We start from the raw sequence: 16,351 nt of genomic DNA on the forward strand, positions 1-16,351 counted from the left end.
GAGGGAGGAAAATAGTAAGGGAGGATGGTAGATGTAAAATTACAGAGGAACTGTCCAATAGAGCATGCGTGAAGAAAACTGAATGTATGGAGTGAAGGTGATAAACTTGAAAGAGATAAACACCATTTCAAGGACAGAGGGCTGAAGATTACTAGGGAGAGGCAAGCTTCAAAGTATCCTAGAAACACAATAACGCCGGCAAGCTTCAAAGTATCCTAGAAACACAATAACGCCCGGGGAATGGGCAGCAGTGATACTGAATGGAACAACTGACATACAGGAGGAGAATAAGCAACAGGTGAGAGACAGAGAACGTGGGCAACAAAAGAAAAGTTAGAGAAGAACAGAAAGACGAAATACAATTTTATGACAGGAGGAACCCTATAGACGGAGACAGAGGGTCATTTCTCTACCTCAAAAGCGATTATGAAGCCTAGCCTCACTGCCAATAGTTCCCAGTAAACAAGGGTGTAGCTTCCATTGTTGTCCCGGAACGCTTTGTACCTAAAAGGGAATAGAACAGCAGCAGGAGGCGGCAAAATGAACATGAGTCAAGAATATGAATACCAATACTGCCCTCTGCTGGTGACTTGTCTGTCAACCGGGAGAACTGATGGTGTTACCTGCACATGGAGTGGTTTGTGTAGCTCGGTGGTGCGTAGGCCAGGGTGAAGTTAACGTATCCAGTCAGATTGTTGTCAAACCTGTACTGGTACAGCAGTCGAGGTAGGAAATCGGACGTGAAGGCAATCAAGAAAGCCTGTAAGCAAATTGTATCAGATGGGGGTCAGATGGCTGAGCGGTTAAGGAGTCGGGCTAGTAATCTGAAGGTTACCGGTTCGATTCCCGGTTGTTCAAAATGATGTTGTGTCCTTGGGGAAGGCACTTCACCCTACTTGCCTCGGGGGAATGTCCCTGTACTTACTGTAAGTCGCTCTGGATAAGAGCGTCTGCTAAATGACTAAATGTAAATGTACACTAACCCTGTAGGTAAACGGTATGACTCTGCTGACTTGCGTGAGGCAGGGAGACTCACATTGACGATGACTGACAGGTGTGACAGGGCTTCCAGGATGTTGAACCACACTCCTATGTTCTGGGCGCGCTCCGCCACCGGCCTGCGGTACTCACACACAAACTTGTGAGCGTCCAGGCGAACCTCGGCCCAGTTGTTGAGGAGGGCGAAGAGCGGAGCCAGAGGGAACGCTGCCACGAAGATGGTGATGAAGCCAAACTGGAGCACTACAGGGGAGAGAACAACAATCATATTGCTGGGGAATCACACTGAGCAGCCATCTCTCTCTCTCTCTCTTTCTGTGTCTCTCTCTCTGTCCATCCATCCATCTGTCTGTCTGTCCAGTGGGTGTCCAAATGATTGACGGTTTGGTTGCAGGCCAGTGATTGGAGGGCTGCTCACCAATCTCCAGGTACTCCTCAAACAGCCCCTCACACTCCACCAGCTGGTAGTCCTCCTCCCAACGCCGAGACTCCTGGGAGAGCCGCGGGCCCCGCACCTTGTCCAGGGCCCGCTTCTGTCTCCACGCCTTCACCTTCCTGGAGAGAGGAGGGTGAGGAGAAGGAGGAGAGAGGGTAAGAAGGTGGAGGAGAGAGGGTAAGAAGGTGGAGGAGGTGGAGGAGAGAGGGTAAGAAGGTGGAGAAGAGAGGGTAAGAAGGTGGAGGAGGTGGAGGAGAGAGGGTAAGAAGGTGGAGGAGAAGAGGAATGATGAGGAGGTGGAGGAGAGAGGGTAAGAAGGTGGAGAAGAGAGGGTAAGAAGGTGGAGAAGGAGGATGTGGGGGAGAGAGGATAAGAAGGTGGAGGAGAGAGGGTAAGAAGGTGGAGAAGAGAGGGTAAGAAGGTGGAGGAGGTGGAGGAGAGAGGGTAAGAAGGTGGAGGAGGTGGAGGAGAATAGGAATGAGGAGGAGGTGGAGGAGAGAGGGTAAGAAGGTGGAGGAGGTGGAGGAGAGAGGGTAAGAAGGTGGAGGAGGTGGAGGAGAGAGGGTAAGAAGGTGGAGGAGGTGGAGGAGAGAGGGTATGAAGGTGGAGGAGGTGGAGGAGAGAGGGTAAGAAGGTGGAGGAGAAGAGGAATGATGAGGAGGTGGAGGAGAAGAGAGATGGTGAGGAGAGATGAGGTGATGATGTTCACACACACACATACACACACACACCACATATGCTGGCTGTGCCAATGCTGCAGCAGTGAGTGCTGTACTGTTCCAGTCACTGCAGACCCAAGACACTCAAGAGCAGATAACAGTAAAGCTGACAACATCATAATGCAGCACCAGCGCACCACTGGGTGTGAAAGCTTCCTTTCAGCTCTCTAGTAACGTGTTCCAGTGAGACATTACTGGGCATACATACAGAGAGATACAACACTATATGCAGAGCATGCTGGAGGTGTGTTTGATATAGAAAACACTGTGACAACAATATCTAAATAAGTCCAAATAAGTATTATCTGTTATGTTTCCAGAAAAGTCCAACTGAGAGAAGTGTGTTTTTCCCAAGGCTGTTAGTGTGACAGTCTAGTCAGACTGCAGTGAAGCAATAGGGATGCAAAAACAAAACAAAAGCAGTCGTATTCCTGACTCTACAGGATCTGAAGAAACGTACGGGATTACAAACTCCTGAACGTTGCTGATGAGCTGTTTCCCCACCATGATGATGAAGAGCTGTTCAGCAAGCTCAATGAGACAACCGCCGGGGCCACACTGAAATACACACACACACGCGCACACACACACACGCACACACACATACACGCACGCGCGCACACACACGCGCACACACATACACGCACGCGCGCACGCGCACACACACACATACACGCGCGCACACACGCGCGCACGCGCACACACACACATACACGCACGCGCGCGCACACACACGCACGCACGTGCACACACACACGCACACAGTTTCAATAAAATACATGCTCACACTTACAACATCATTTTTCACAATCACAATCTAATCATCATTAAAAAATGTGTCTAGAATTCAACAGCCTCAAGTGACACTTACATCCTCATTCCTCATCCCAAACAGAGTTCCGTAATGACCCGGGAACCCAACAAACCTGTCAATGACAAGGAACGAACAACCAGTTTACAATGGGTTGTCAGAAGGAGAACATTTGTTTAAAAGAGACATTTTCTACTTTTTTTCTCTCACCTTCCCTTGAAGAAGGCCACATAGAAGGGAGATGAGTAGAAGTTGACAAACTGGAACACAAACACCTTGAACGTGAAGGCGTCTTCATACTGGGTCTGGGTTCTGTGCATCTCTGTACGACAACAACAGCAGCAGCATCATGTGTACAGTTATCACAGAGATATATTCAGAAGAGGAGCAACCAGGGAGTCGAATACAGCTTGACTTTACGGTGTAAAATAAAGTGACAGGGCCCTGTCTAAGTGTGGATATAAATGGTCAGTAAATAAAAGTAAGTGCCCACTACTGTGAGAGGCCCTACTGGATCGGTCAGTGCTTCGGGTATTGGCAGAGTTACAGCGTTTCCGATTAAACACAGATTGTGATTACAAATCTTCGACCCTGAAACCTCTTCTGTGAATAAATTCAGACACTTAGAACCTTGTGCCTTTAGCACTTCTTCCCCTGCAGGGGCTGGGCGGTGCAGCCCAGGGCGGTGCAGCCCAGGGGGCCAGGGTGGTGCAGCCCAGGGGGCCTGGGTGGGCCAGCCCAGGGGGCCTGGGTGGTGCAGCCCAGGGGGCCAGGGGGCCTGGGTGGGCCAGCCCAGGGGGCCTGGGTGGTGCACCCCAGGGGGCCAGGGTGGTGCAGCCCAGGGGGCCAGGGTGGGCCAGCCCAGGGGGCCTGGGTGGTGCACCCCAGGGGGCCTGGGTGGGCCAGCCCAGGGAGCCTGGGTGGGTCAGCCCAGGGGGCCTGGGTGGGTCAACCCAGGGGGCCTGGGTGGGCTAGCCCAGGGGGCCAGGGTGGAGAAGCAAAGCTGTTCTCACCCCATTTTGTGAGCTGCTCTGCTAACGCTGTATAAACCTGCCCCATCAGCAGGATCAGGGCCAGATTCACCATGCTGCCCGAGATGTTGGCAATGTTGCCTGCCTGAGGAGGACACACACATGTAGACACACACACACACATTTAACATACACACTCACACAAGTATTACACACACATACACGTTACATACACACGCACATGCAACACACACACATACACACAACGAAGGTCAACCACATGATCAAAGTATACAGGTTTCAGTGACACTAAGACTAAATTAAAATATTTTAATCAAAACCAATGCATGTGCTGGCACAAGCCACGTCTCAGCCATGTGTTTGGAAGGTCCTGCTGCTGACTCAGCATCAGTGTTGCAAAATGAAAATCTCCCTCGAACTCGCTATTGGCTCTCTGAAAAGTAGCTAGATTATGTGACATGAATTCAAAACACACTGGGCCCCTCATCCACACCATCGCTATATATAACATTTAAAAACAAAAAATCTCTGGAGGTGAGTTCTCTATGACAACACGAAAGTACATATCCAGTTATTTTCCTGCTGCTCTACAACAAAAACGGAGATTGCCAAAATAGTGTAAAGTCGCAAGATTTGCCTTTAGTTGCTAGATGAGAGTTTTTGGCTTAGGAAAGGTAAAAAGTCGCAAGACTGCTCAGCAGTAAAGTAAATTGGCAACACTGCTCAGCGTACCTGAGTGCGCAAGACAGCGCTGCCCGTGTCGTACATCTTGACACTGATGATGCCGCGGTACATGATGACTGTCACCAGGAAGATCATCACCACGCACAGCTGTGGGCAGACACACGCAGGGAAACACTCGGACGCTTCCACACTCTATAGTATATCCAGATAGTAGAAACACCTGGTTGTTTTAGTTAGATTTTTTTGGGGGCAATTTAGGCTACTTTGTTGCCGAGCAGATGCCACGTTGTTAAGGTCAATGGGTACATCTCCAAGGCAACCGCTTGTTGCTAGGTCCGTAAAAACGTTTATTTACCTCTGCGAACTTTTCAGGAGGTATGTAAATGAGTTTATTAATTTTTGAGAACGTCTTCTGGACCAATAGGAACAGCGTATTGGTCCAATTATTACACTAGTATATAAGAAACACGGTTCTGTCTATGACAACACGATACGTTACATTATTGGAACCAACCAACCAAACCAACCACACACCACACAGAGAAACACCAACTGTAACACACACACTCCTACAGTAGCTCACCATGACGACGATGACCATGGAGCCAGTGACCATGCGGGAGAGCCGGGCCTTCTCAGGGAAGTAGGGCTCCTTCACGCCGGTCACTGGGTTGTGCTCCATGGCAGGGGCCATGGCTGCAAACTCTGGCCTTGGCCGCTCCTAAAACACGCAGGCCATGTAGAGACACATCACTCACAGAGGTTTACAGAAAGATTGCTATGAGGACATGGGGCGGATGTCAATGAATGTGGATGTACTTTTACTGTAAAAGTCTACCTGAATAGGAATCGCCAGTCAAGACTGAGACAAAATCACTGAACATGTCAACATGCAAACAACCGTCTCTAAATGCTTCTACAAGCCTTGTTGATACAGTGAAACCATGACCGTGCAAAATGGCCGACCTCCTCCTCGTGGAAGTCCATACAGTCCCAGTGGTGAGCCAGGGTGGCCATCTTGCGCTTCCAGTACTCCAGGAAGGTGACGGCCCAGAAGGACATGAAGACGCTGAAGAACACTGTACCAGGGTGATCGAACAGGTAGCCCATCTGCACACACACAATACAATGTTGTCATGTTACACAGTACAGTAAGGCACCACATTATATTCTTGTCGTATTTGGTAAGACACCATATGTGGTCCTGGGAAACAAGGCCGTATCCATGGAGACAACATTGGGGGGGACAAATTACCTTTTTTATGATAATTTCAGACGGGGTGCGTGGTTGCCTGTCGTAGCGTAGCACATTTATATTTTTATATCAATATATTGGGGGGGACATTTTGACCAGATTTGAATATTGGGGGGGATAGATATTATGATTACGGCCTTTCTGTGAAGAGAGAACAATGATATTGTTAAGTTTCGGTATCGTGTCCTTTGTTCTGGATTTACTGTATGCTCCCATGGAAGCAGGGAATTGATTTAAACTTCCTGGTTTGGGTCCCGTTTTAGGAGAACGTCTGCGGAGGCTGGCTGGGTGTACCTTGGCCATGGGGCAGATGTCGGACATGTTCCAAGCCTGGCACTTCTCACAGAGAGGACACATGAGGAAACTGGACCCACTGGAGCATATCTCCTTGCTGTAGACAGGAACACACACACACACACAGAGATGGAAAAAGTACACACATCCTTCACTCCAGTAGAGGTACAGATACTGTTTAAAAAGTTGAAGCACTGACAACACTTTTTCACTCAAGTTAAAGTAAAGAAATGTGGGCTCTGACATACTTAAGTAAAAAGTAGGCATTACTACAGTGTTTTAGTGTCACGCTGGTAACTGGACCTCACACCATATTAAAACATGATACAAAAATACACTATAGACACACCGCATTCGCCAGGAATCCTTTTTGAAACTGACAATTTCAACACGACACAAAAATTGTTTTTTCTTCTAAATAATAGGTTCAACCTTTCAAAAACCTTTTTTCAAAACCTTTTTTTTTTCAACTTTTTGAAACTATTTTTTCAAAGCTTTTTTTTCCACACACAATGAAAGGAGAGACAGAGGTCATGCCATCAAATACAGATTCAAACTAAAGTAACGAGACTGGCTTGAACATTTAAGAAGTAGAAAGTACAGATATTTGTGTAAAAGGTTTAAGGAGTGAAAGTATACAAAGTTGTGTAATGACAAAGTACTGATACCAGAAATCTACTTAAGTACAGTAACAAAGTAATTGTACTTTGTTACTTCCCATCTCTGCACACACACACACTCACACACACACACACACAAGCAGAATTCACCTGATGGCAGAGATACAGAGGGCAAAGGAGACGAAAGGACAAACAGGAGGGTGAGATGGAAGATGATTTCTACACTAATCTGGAAGGATGTGAGGTACATGGAGAAAATATACAGTATGTCACATATCCAGATATCGACATACACTTAGCTGACTGAGAAACTTCTTGTCTGCCGTCGATGTAATGGGAAGATCATTATCTGTTGATTGCCTACAGACTTTACACTACATCAGCCCAAGCTAATGTTCTTTGGCTCGTCGCCAATAATGAATGTCTCTAATCTCAGGGATATGTTGGTAATTACAGTAATGCCCTTGTGTCTGCAACACGATCCTCCTATTCCTTCTTCCTCCCCTCGCTTCCTCTGACAATGGCTTAACGTTCCACCGTCTTATTTCCTTGAGTTGTTCATGTTTATGGCTCTATAAATCTACCGCTGGTCAACCAAGGCCCCTCGCCGCACATCCCCGGGACAGTGGTTGCACTGCGGTTGCCAAGGAAACACATCGGAGCCCAGTGAACATCAACGAGACCTACCTTCTCTCTCCCCTTGTCCACGCACACACACACACACTCACACACACACACTCACTCTCACACACACACTCACACAATCTCTCTCACAGACATACACACGCACACACTTTCTCACACACAAACACGCTCTTGTAAAAAATGTGAAAGCATGCCAGCGTACTGCCTGGTTTAAGACAGAGCGGAACACTCAAGAAGGAACCGGAATTCTTCCAACGTTTCCGCACAGCTTCTTAACCACACGCACACACGAGCACAGGCGGCAGCAACCCACTGGATCTCTCAAAGCAAGCACACGCTGCCCAGCCCCGGAGGAGGGGAGGGCCGAGGAGGAGGGGAGGGCCGAGGAGGAGGGGAGGGCCGAGGAGGAGGGGAGGGCCTGAGGAGGAGGGGAGGGCCGAGGAGGAGGGGAGGGCCGAGGAGGAGGGGAGGGCCGAGGAGGAGGGGAGGGCCGAGGAGGAGGGCAGGGCCGAGGAGGAGGGGAGGGCCAGAGGAGGAGGGGAGGGCCGAGGAGGAGGGGAGGGCCAGAGGAGGAGGGGAGGGCCGAGGAGGAGGGGAGGGCCGAGGAGGAGGGGAGGGCCGAGGAGGAGGGGAGGGCCGAGGAGGAGGGACGGCCTGAGGAGGAGAGACGGCCTGAGGAGGAGGGAAGGGCCGAGGAGGAGGGGAGGGCTGAGGAGGAGCGACGGCCTGAGGAGGAGGGGAGGGCTGAGGAGGAGCGACGGCCTGAGGAGGAGGGGAGGGCTGAGGAGGAGCGACGGCCTGAGGAGGAGGTGCAAACCTACGCAGGTGTGTTACTCCCCATGGACATGACTCCAGACACGAAGACGAAGGTGCCCACCACCGCAGCGGGCAGCAGCCAGGCGGTGTAGAAGCCTGCGGAGACACAGGAACCTTCTCAACGCCCCTGGCTCACACACAACACTGCAGGGGCTAACCCGCTTCATAGCGGTATCATGTTGCCGGTGACAGCTCTATACTGGGGAACGGGTATCAGATGAGGGTCTTAAATGGGTACCATCCCCTCACATTTGACGCAGGTCTTTTTCATGTCTTGCTGCTCACAGTACAACAAGATATACATTACTGTAAACAATCTGGACTTCCATTGAGCATGCCATAGTGGGTGAGGGGTCCTGCTTACCCAGCCAAGCAAAGTACAAGGCTATCTTCTCTCCGAAGTACTCTCTGATGTGGTCCAGGGGCTGGTACTTGTACCACCTGGACCAGCGGGCCCAGTAGTGGAACAGAACCTGCCTCTGGTTCAGCTCGTCTGGACGCACCTCAAAGTCTGGGAGCTCGAAGGGACCCTGGTGAATGAACACGAGTCAACAGAAAGGCATCAAGCAGGACCCACACACTCACACACACACAAATACAGTACACACACATAGTAGCACAAATAAACACACAGAACCCCCCCCCACACACACAGTGTGTGTCTGACCTCGTGCAGGGGAAAGGCCGCGGTGAATGCCCCCTCGTTGAGCAGTCGGGCCACGCCCACCTCCGCACGCTTCCTCTTGCCATACAAGGTCCTCGACAGAATCTCATACACCTGCAGTCACACACAGATCAAGAGCTATGCGGATAGTTTTTTTTTCCTGTAAAACCGCAATAGATAGATCTATACAAAAATCTATAGCTTCAAATTGACATGTTTGTGTGTCTGTGTGCCAAACACTTGGGGTGTAGAAAACAACAGACTCACAATACGGTGTCTCTGCGTGTTTGTGAAATAGGTGTCACGTTTTTCACAGCCTAAAAACCTGAAAGGGAACAAAAATTGTGTGAGGTTAAACTAGTTGTGGGTTACAAGCTCAGACATTTATACGAGGATGTACTCTCAAAAATAAGTAATTTTTCTATACATTTCTGGGATAGAATGCAACCCTCCTTAGTTCCATGTTTAATTCAGTGTAACAGGATGGACTACAGGTGGGCCTGTGCTATGACTGACCATGGCTGTTTACGGTCTGTGTGGAAACTCACTTCTCCATCTTGGACTTTCGGAAGGCACACGTGTAGTAGTCCAGCGGTCTGTTGGGAACCGACTGCTCCATGATGTTTGGAATGCACAGTTTCCTCAGAACCCGAGCAGATGAGTTGAAGTCAGGGTTCGGCTGGGCCTAGATAACAAAATGCACTTTTGACAAACACATTTCAATCAATAAACCTTAAACAAACGGTATGTCATTAGCATCAAGTGAGACGATTAACTTTCAAAGTTGACGTTTTTCTCTCCAAATTGCAATACAAGCGTTGACCTGTAGGGGCGCTCTAAGGCAGAGCTCCTCCGCGTAGTACAGCAGCACCTCCCAGGGAGCGTTGAGTTTCAGATAATGGATGGTCTTCTTTTCACTTGATGTTACCTCCTGGCGCAGTGGCCAAAGACAACCCAAAAGAACAGCACAATTAAACAAAGGATGTCAACACGGGAAACATGAATACACCAAGTTTCCACAGAGCAGAGGTCTCCAACCTTGTTCCTGGAGAGCTACCTGCCTGTAGGTGTTCAGTCCAACACTAATCGAGCACACCTGATTCAAATAATTAGCTGGTGGATCAGGTAACTAGTGTTGAATCAGGTCAAACAAGTGTGGTTGGAGCAGAAACCAAGAGGCAGGTGGCTCTCCAGGACCAGGGTTGGAGACCCCTGCCGTAGAGTAACCATCGTCATACCTTCTCCACCAGTAAACCAGCAGTCCATAGATTATGGGTGAATTTGTCCCTCCAGCGAGCTAGCTGGGCATGGTGCCTCTCGGACCTGCTCTCCTCCTCAGCGCCCACCTCGTCCCCGCCTTCATCCCCCCCGCCCCCCCCCTTCACCGGCTGCCCCCGCCCCCCTCCCTTTGGAGCGACGCTTTTTCCGGGAACGCAGCTCCCACACCAACACAAAATCTGACGCAGGGTCAAACACACAGAGCTACAGGTTAGAGTCTGTCTGGTTCTATTTAGTTCCTTGAGGAACATTTAACATACAGCTCTGAAGTGAGTTACAAAAAACGTGTTGAAAGACTGCACAGTGCAACTCAACATTTTGTGATTTGATACACCTGATAAAGTGCTACACTACTCCACAACAGTGAATGACCTATTTTGGTTCTTCCGTCTCTGAAGTAGTTCCCAACGAGGGGGGCTGGTTGGCTGGTTCTGGCGTCACAGTGGATGTAGATGGGGTCATTATCATCCTCCTCAAGGCTGTCACCTGTGGCCGCAGTGGAGAGCTGAACAGATATCAGATCCATGAGAACACAAAGCAAGTCAGACGAATACACAACATTCACATCCGCCATCTTACACCAATGACTTGTAATGAATAGGATCAGTAATAAACAATACACTTCTGGATGAGAATTTGGAATGCATTTTACTATATTATGTCAATCTGACCTACTGTCACAGCAATAACATAATGCATTCCCACAGAGCGACATCTAACTCTGTAATGATCTCTTGTTAAAACGCATTGCGATGAAAGCCTACACTTCACAATATCGATTGAAGATTCCATCATCATAAAAAGAACACTGGGTGAAATTAACCAAGTGTCTTCCAGATCACAGGAAAATCAATACAGCCAAGTGGAGAGACCCGCGGTCAGATGAGTCAAAACCCTGCTTGAATCCAAGATCATCTGGGACTCGATAAAACCGCGAGGTTCTTTTGGAGTCAGCGTAAAAGCCCCTTTCAAGATTGACTGCGCCGTCCAGGTCAGTGGAGCGTGTGCAGTGTGACACCAGGGAGAGGAGTCCTGGTGGGGCTTGGGGGAGGGCCAAGGGGTGAGGGGGAGGGGTGAGAGTGGGACTCACATATCGCTGGGGGATGAAGCCCCCGTTGTGCAGGCTCCCGTAACTGTCCATGGGTTGTGGTTCGCCCGCGTAGTCCAGATCCAACAGAACCTCCCTGTCAGACATCATCCACTCTGAAGTCTTCCTCAAAATGATGAGAACGATGGAAGGATGATGACAAAATTGCTAAAAGTGAGTCTCGGTCAGGCTGCAGAGATGCATTTGCATTTAGTCATTACAGAGATAAACAGAACATGGAATGCAAACACTCTTCCCTCACTCTCTACTAAAACAGTCTTGTGCAGTGTTTCCCCTCATGACGGTTCACATGCCGGGGTTTAGTGTCTCATCATTTCTATCATTTCAATGAAATAAACAGGAAAACATACAATTGTTGCATCACAGATAGAAATAAGTAAGAAAAGAGCAAGATACCTAAGCATCAGTGTCAATGGTCCTGGAGGCAGGACGAAGATGAAAGAGTGGGTATGGTGCATTCCCTGCCTATCCTCTCTCTCTTTCTCTTCCACCTTCTCTCTCTCTCTCCCTCCCTCCCTCTCCTTGCATGCATCCCTCTATCTCTCCCACTCCACAGGGAGATACCGGAGCAGTGTGGGATACCGTAAAGCTCCCAGTATACGGGCAGAAGGCTTTTGTTTCAGCAGAAGAAACGCACTGTACAGGAACACAGATGCCTGGGTCATAAATAATGCATGGTTTTACTGAGTAGGATTTTGAGGAGGAGAATCTGAGAGGGCGGAATCCCAGGAAGCTTGGAGGAGAGATGAGGGCCTCTCTGATCTCACTGTCAGACTACATGCTTCCTTGATTACCACCAACTGTTGAACATAATATAACGTTATATTTAACGTAACCGTAACGTTTAAAAAAAATCGAATTCATTATTTACACAGCAGGGTTAACAAAAGCTGGGGCAGGTCTCTCGTCAACAGTCAATATTCAGACCCACTCTGAGTCAAGCCTTGTGGCAGAATATTGACACTGTCTGGATTATATTGATTTATTGATATTTCTTTTGTGACTTTCTCTTCCCCTCTGTCACTTTCTCTCTCCTGCTTTCTCTGTTCCTCACTTTTACTCTATCTTGATTGTATGGTGATATCTATATAACTCATCTTTTCTCTGCATTGCTTCAGTCACACTAGGAAGAAAAAGAAGGGGCTGAAATACTACACATTATCTTGAGTGCAAGAGGCTTGAAGAGGAAATCAAGTTTGTTAGAAAGAAAACTTGGTATATAAGAGAGAGGAGAAACTACATTCCATACCAGTGATGCAGAATGATACGTTTTCCCAAAAGAGCTGCAACAACAATTGTGACAGTAAATACCTTTACAAGGAAATGATGTGTCCATTATTACAGTAAACAAAGTCATGAAGCACACAGCTAGCAAAGAATGGGGAAACATCACAGAAGCTTTGGTCACAGTCCACAAAACTAATTTTTGGAATGTTTACATAAAGAAAAGTACCTGAAACATTTGCCCAGTGAGACTCCGCCCATGCAGATCATGTTGAAGATCCTGACTGGTAACATTCAAACAATTCTGAACAGTTTTCAGTTTATCAGTCAGCATACAAGCCTACAACATGGACACCAACCCTTGGAAAAAGGAAGAAATCAGCTGCCTGGTTTGTTTGAATATTCTAACAAATCCTACTACTCTTTCATGTGGGCATAACTTCTGCATGGAGTGCATCACCAAATACTGGGACCAGGCTGTCAGTACTGGTATCTGCTGTTGTCCCTGCTGCCGACAGACTTTCACCCCAAAGCCCACTCTGAAGAACAATACCATGCTGGAGAAGATGGTGGTCAAGCTGAGCAAGATATCCCTTCAAGACGGCCCTCCACTTCCCGACCGTGCGCCTGATGACACGTCCGTATGTTCTGTGTGCACAGGGAGGAAAGGCAAAGCCACAAAGACATGTTTGGACTGTCAGAAGTCGTACTGCCAGAGTCATCTCAGAGCCCACCGGGTGTGCCCTTTGCTGCAGGCACACACCCTCGTGGACGCAGAGCTGGAGTCTCAAGGGAAGCTGTGCCCCCAGCACAATGAGCTACTGGATGTTTACTGTCGAGAGGAGAGGAAGTGTATCTGTCAGCAGTGCAATGCAGAAGAACACCAGAACCATGAGACTGTCCCTGTTGAGACTGAGAGACACAGAAGACAGGTAGGAGACCAATGGCCTTGGGATTGCTTGTGAAATCATTCTAACATTTAGCATTTCATCAGAATGAAACAATTGTTATTATAGCCACTCACAGAATTGCATAACGCTCATGTAAAAGCCCAACTTGTAACTATATCCAGTGATTTCGATCCTTAAATGACTATCTGAAGTTTTTGCACGTGTCTCTAGTTCAAACAAACCATATATTGGCTCCATAACAACACTGTTTATCAACTGCATTTATCTAACCTTTAAAAAATATTTTGGATGATTGCAGCTAAGCACAAAGCAGTATTAAACTAAGAAGCCATTGAAAATAAAGCATCAACAATATAAATAATCCATATAACTGTGTGTGCACTAAGGCCCAGCTGACTACAGTGCAGGATAATTCTAGATGTCAACTCCAGGACACAAAGGTGCTACTGAGGACACTGGACAAGGCTGTGGAGGCTTTGAAGGTAAAAAGACAATGATGATAAAATGACAAGTATAACATAATCCACCATTTTTCAATATTAAAGGCCTTTCGATTCTGCTTTCTGTCAAATCCGAGTGTTTATAATTGTGATTTGATTAACTCACCAAATTGACCGAACTGGACAGACTAGATTTACATTTAGTCATTTAGCAGACGCTCTTATGCAGAGCGACTTACAGTAAGTACAGGGACATTCTCCCCGAGGCAAGTAGGGTGAAGTGCCTTGCCCAAGGACACAACGTCATTTGGCACGGCCGGGGAATCGAACTGGAAAGCCCGCTTCCCTAACCTGACTCCCTGATACCCATGATGCCTTGCACTCTCCCACAGGCCTCAGCGCAGGCTGCAGAGGAGGACAGTGACGGGACGTTCTCTGAGATGATGAGCTGTCTGAAACAGAGGCGACAGGAAGTGAGGGAGTGTATCAGATCCAGGACGAGGGCTCTGGTGGACAAGGCAGAGCAGAAACAGGCCCGTCTCAGACTGGACATCGAGACCCTGCAGAGGAAAGACATGGAACTGGAGACACTGAGGAACATGCGAGATAGCACCCTGTTCCTGCAGGTGATGAACAGGAAGGACCATGTGATTAGTCTCATGAGTCATGACACAGTGTTTACATGCAGGTCAAGGTGAAATAGGACGGTTTCGAACTAGCTTGCTAAACGTGGCCGACACAAAATCAGTGCATGTCTGTAAGTCCGTGTGACAAGTCTCCCTTCTTTTCAGACGTGGCAGCCAATCAGCACGCTGCCTAAACGCGACTACATCGTTATCAGTGAGAAAGCTACATTTGATAGTGTGAAGACTGTCATCAGTGAATACAAGCAGCTCTTTGATGACATTTCGAATGAATCCTTAGAATTATTCACGCACACACGTAAGTAAGGCTCCCGCTATTGAAAACCAAAACTAAAATCCCTTGCCCACAATCTATGATGTGGATGTAATGTTTCAGTTCATTAGTAGGCCTATCTTACTGTGCTGAATGTTGTATGTGATCTGTTCAGTTGGGAACGTGCTGATTTTGGAACCTCCAGTGACCATGGCAAAACCTCAGACCAAAAACTGTAAGAACTTTTGTACACACAGCTCCCTCCCTCCCTCCCTCCCTCCCTCCCTCCCTCCCTCCCTCCCTCCCTCCCTCCCTCCCTCCCTCCCTCCCTCCCTCCCTCCCTCCCTCCCTCCCTCCCTCCCTCCCTCCCTCCCTCCCTCGTATACTTTTCATCTTTTTGTTCTTTCAGTGAGACGAGGGGAAACTCAACTCCTGCCAACACCACCACCACCAAAACCCCTTCCTAGATCACGCTCTAGTGAGTCTACTTAATTATTATCGCTGTTCATTGTGAACAGAGTGCGAATTATACAATGACAATCGGGGGGGTTACGATTACAGGTAAGAACGATATATAGATTTATCGACCTCCCCGACCTGTTGTTTTTACCAAAAAAAAGGGGGGGGGGGGCAGGTCTTAATTAGGGGGGCCAAACCCCCCAATCCACCTGTAATTCGTACCCTGATTGTGAACACAAGACAGATTTTAAGAATTGAATGAGGGGATACAGATCGTCTTGCTCTTGTCTTTCCAGTGCATGTCATCAAACCTCCGATTCCGAGAAGCAGAGCGGACTTCTTACAGAGTGAGTCACCACGTTGATACAATCATGCATTTGAAATACTGACACTAAAACGTCTGACTGTCAAACGCGTGACGTGACGACATACCGTAATAGTGACAATTCTGAAATGGTGAATAACTTTTCATTAACCGCTTCATGTTCCTCCAGATGCTTGTCAACTCACCCTTGATCCAGACACGGCCCACCCCAACCTGATCCTCTCTCACCACAACCTCAAAGCAACGGCCCAACCAGGAAAGCAGTTGAGAAGACCTTCCTCAAGGAACTTCAACCACTGGGAACAAGTACTGTGTCTGGAGGGCTTGACCGGCAAAAAATACTACTGGGAGGCAGAATGGACTGGCAAGGAAGTGGTTATGGGTGTGACCTATGAGAGGATTCAAAGGAAAGGAAAGGATGAGCAGAGCATGCTGGGCCGCAATGAGAAGTCCTGGAGTTTGACGTGTTCTGAGCTCAATTACTCAGCCTGGCACAATAACGAGGAGACCAGACTGATGGCTGAGGTGTCGTCTCCGAGGATAGGAGTGTGTTTGGACCACCAAGCAGGCACTTTGACTTTCTACAGCATTTCTGAATCCATGACTCAACTTTATACGTTTTTTGTTAAGGAATTCACAGAGCCACTCTACCCTGGTTTTGGAATCGGGGCGAAGAGCTCTTTGAAAGTCTGTGAACTGAGGTAAATGAGGAGTCAGGGAGTCAGGTGGCTGAGCGGTGAGGGAATCGGGCTAGTAATCTGAAGGTTGCCAGTT

The 16,351-nt window shown here is 48.2% G+C and overlaps 2 protein-coding genes across 2 annotated transcripts in view; one reads left to right on the plus strand and one right to left on the minus strand.

Moving 5' to 3' along the window:
* The window catches only part of ano11 (anoctamin 11), a 15,039-nt gene extending 2,256 nt beyond the window's left edge, over positions 1-12,783 (minus strand). The window contains exons 1-23 of the mRNA XM_067239134.1: positions 12,775-12,783; positions 11,304-11,468; positions 10,586-10,718; positions 10,329-10,392; positions 10,174-10,297; positions 9,759-9,866; positions 9,484-9,620; positions 9,203-9,260; positions 8,939-9,049; positions 8,636-8,801; positions 8,277-8,367; positions 6,191-6,287; positions 5,608-5,751; positions 5,225-5,362; positions 4,690-4,788; positions 3,979-4,081; positions 3,176-3,287; positions 3,026-3,080; positions 2,615-2,712; positions 1,418-1,554; positions 1,037-1,242; positions 624-760; positions 414-504 (exon numbers count right to left, since the gene is read on the minus strand). Of these exons, the coding sequence (XP_067095235.1) occupies positions 414-504; positions 624-760; positions 1,037-1,242; positions 1,418-1,554; positions 2,615-2,712; positions 3,026-3,080; positions 3,176-3,287; positions 3,979-4,081; positions 4,690-4,788; positions 5,225-5,362; positions 5,608-5,751; positions 6,191-6,287; positions 8,277-8,367; positions 8,636-8,801; positions 8,939-9,049; positions 9,203-9,260; positions 9,484-9,620; positions 9,759-9,866; positions 10,174-10,297; positions 10,329-10,392; positions 10,586-10,718; positions 11,304-11,468; positions 12,775-12,783 (2,583 nt within the window). The remainder of the gene's footprint in view (positions 1-413; positions 505-623; positions 761-1,036; positions 1,243-1,417; positions 1,555-2,614; positions 2,713-3,025; positions 3,081-3,175; positions 3,288-3,978; positions 4,082-4,689; positions 4,789-5,224; positions 5,363-5,607; positions 5,752-6,190; positions 6,288-8,276; positions 8,368-8,635; positions 8,802-8,938; positions 9,050-9,202; positions 9,261-9,483; positions 9,621-9,758; positions 9,867-10,173; positions 10,298-10,328; positions 10,393-10,585; positions 10,719-11,303; positions 11,469-12,774) is intronic.
* A 109-nt stretch (positions 12,784-12,892) lies between these two features.
* LOC136946401 (tripartite motif-containing protein 16-like) lies at positions 12,893-16,308 on the plus strand. Its single transcript, XM_067240717.1, has 8 exons — positions 12,893-13,477; positions 13,843-13,938; positions 14,289-14,522; positions 14,688-14,838; positions 14,969-15,028; positions 15,203-15,271; positions 15,549-15,599; positions 15,747-16,308. Exons 1-8 carry the CDS (start codon positions 12,893-12,895, stop codon positions 16,280-16,282), a joined length of 1,782 nt encoding a protein of 593 aa, XP_067096818.1. The 3' UTR covers positions 16,283-16,308.
* The last annotated feature ends 43 nt before the right edge of the window (positions 16,309-16,351 follow it).

Source organism: Osmerus mordax, chromosome 7, assembly GCF_038355195.1.
Source record: "Osmerus mordax isolate fOsmMor3 chromosome 7, fOsmMor3.pri, whole genome shotgun sequence".
Classification (NCBI taxonomy): Eukaryota; Metazoa; Chordata; class Actinopteri; order Osmeriformes; family Osmeridae; genus Osmerus; species Osmerus mordax.

Bases quoted from the DNA above. Each gene is read 5' to 3' on its own strand.
- LOC136946401 (XM_067240717.1), top strand. From the start codon at position 12,893: ATGGACACCAACCCTTGGAAAAAGGAAGAAATCAGCTGCCTGGTTTGT. The intron at 13,939-14,288 runs GTAAAAAGACAA...ACTCTCCCACAG, and splicing joins AGGCTGTGGAGGCTTTGAAG to GCCTCAGCGCAGGCTGCAGA. The intron at 15,272-15,548 runs GTGAGTCTACTT...TTGTCTTTCCAG, and splicing joins CCTTCCTAGATCACGCTCTA to TGCATGTCATCAAACCTCCG.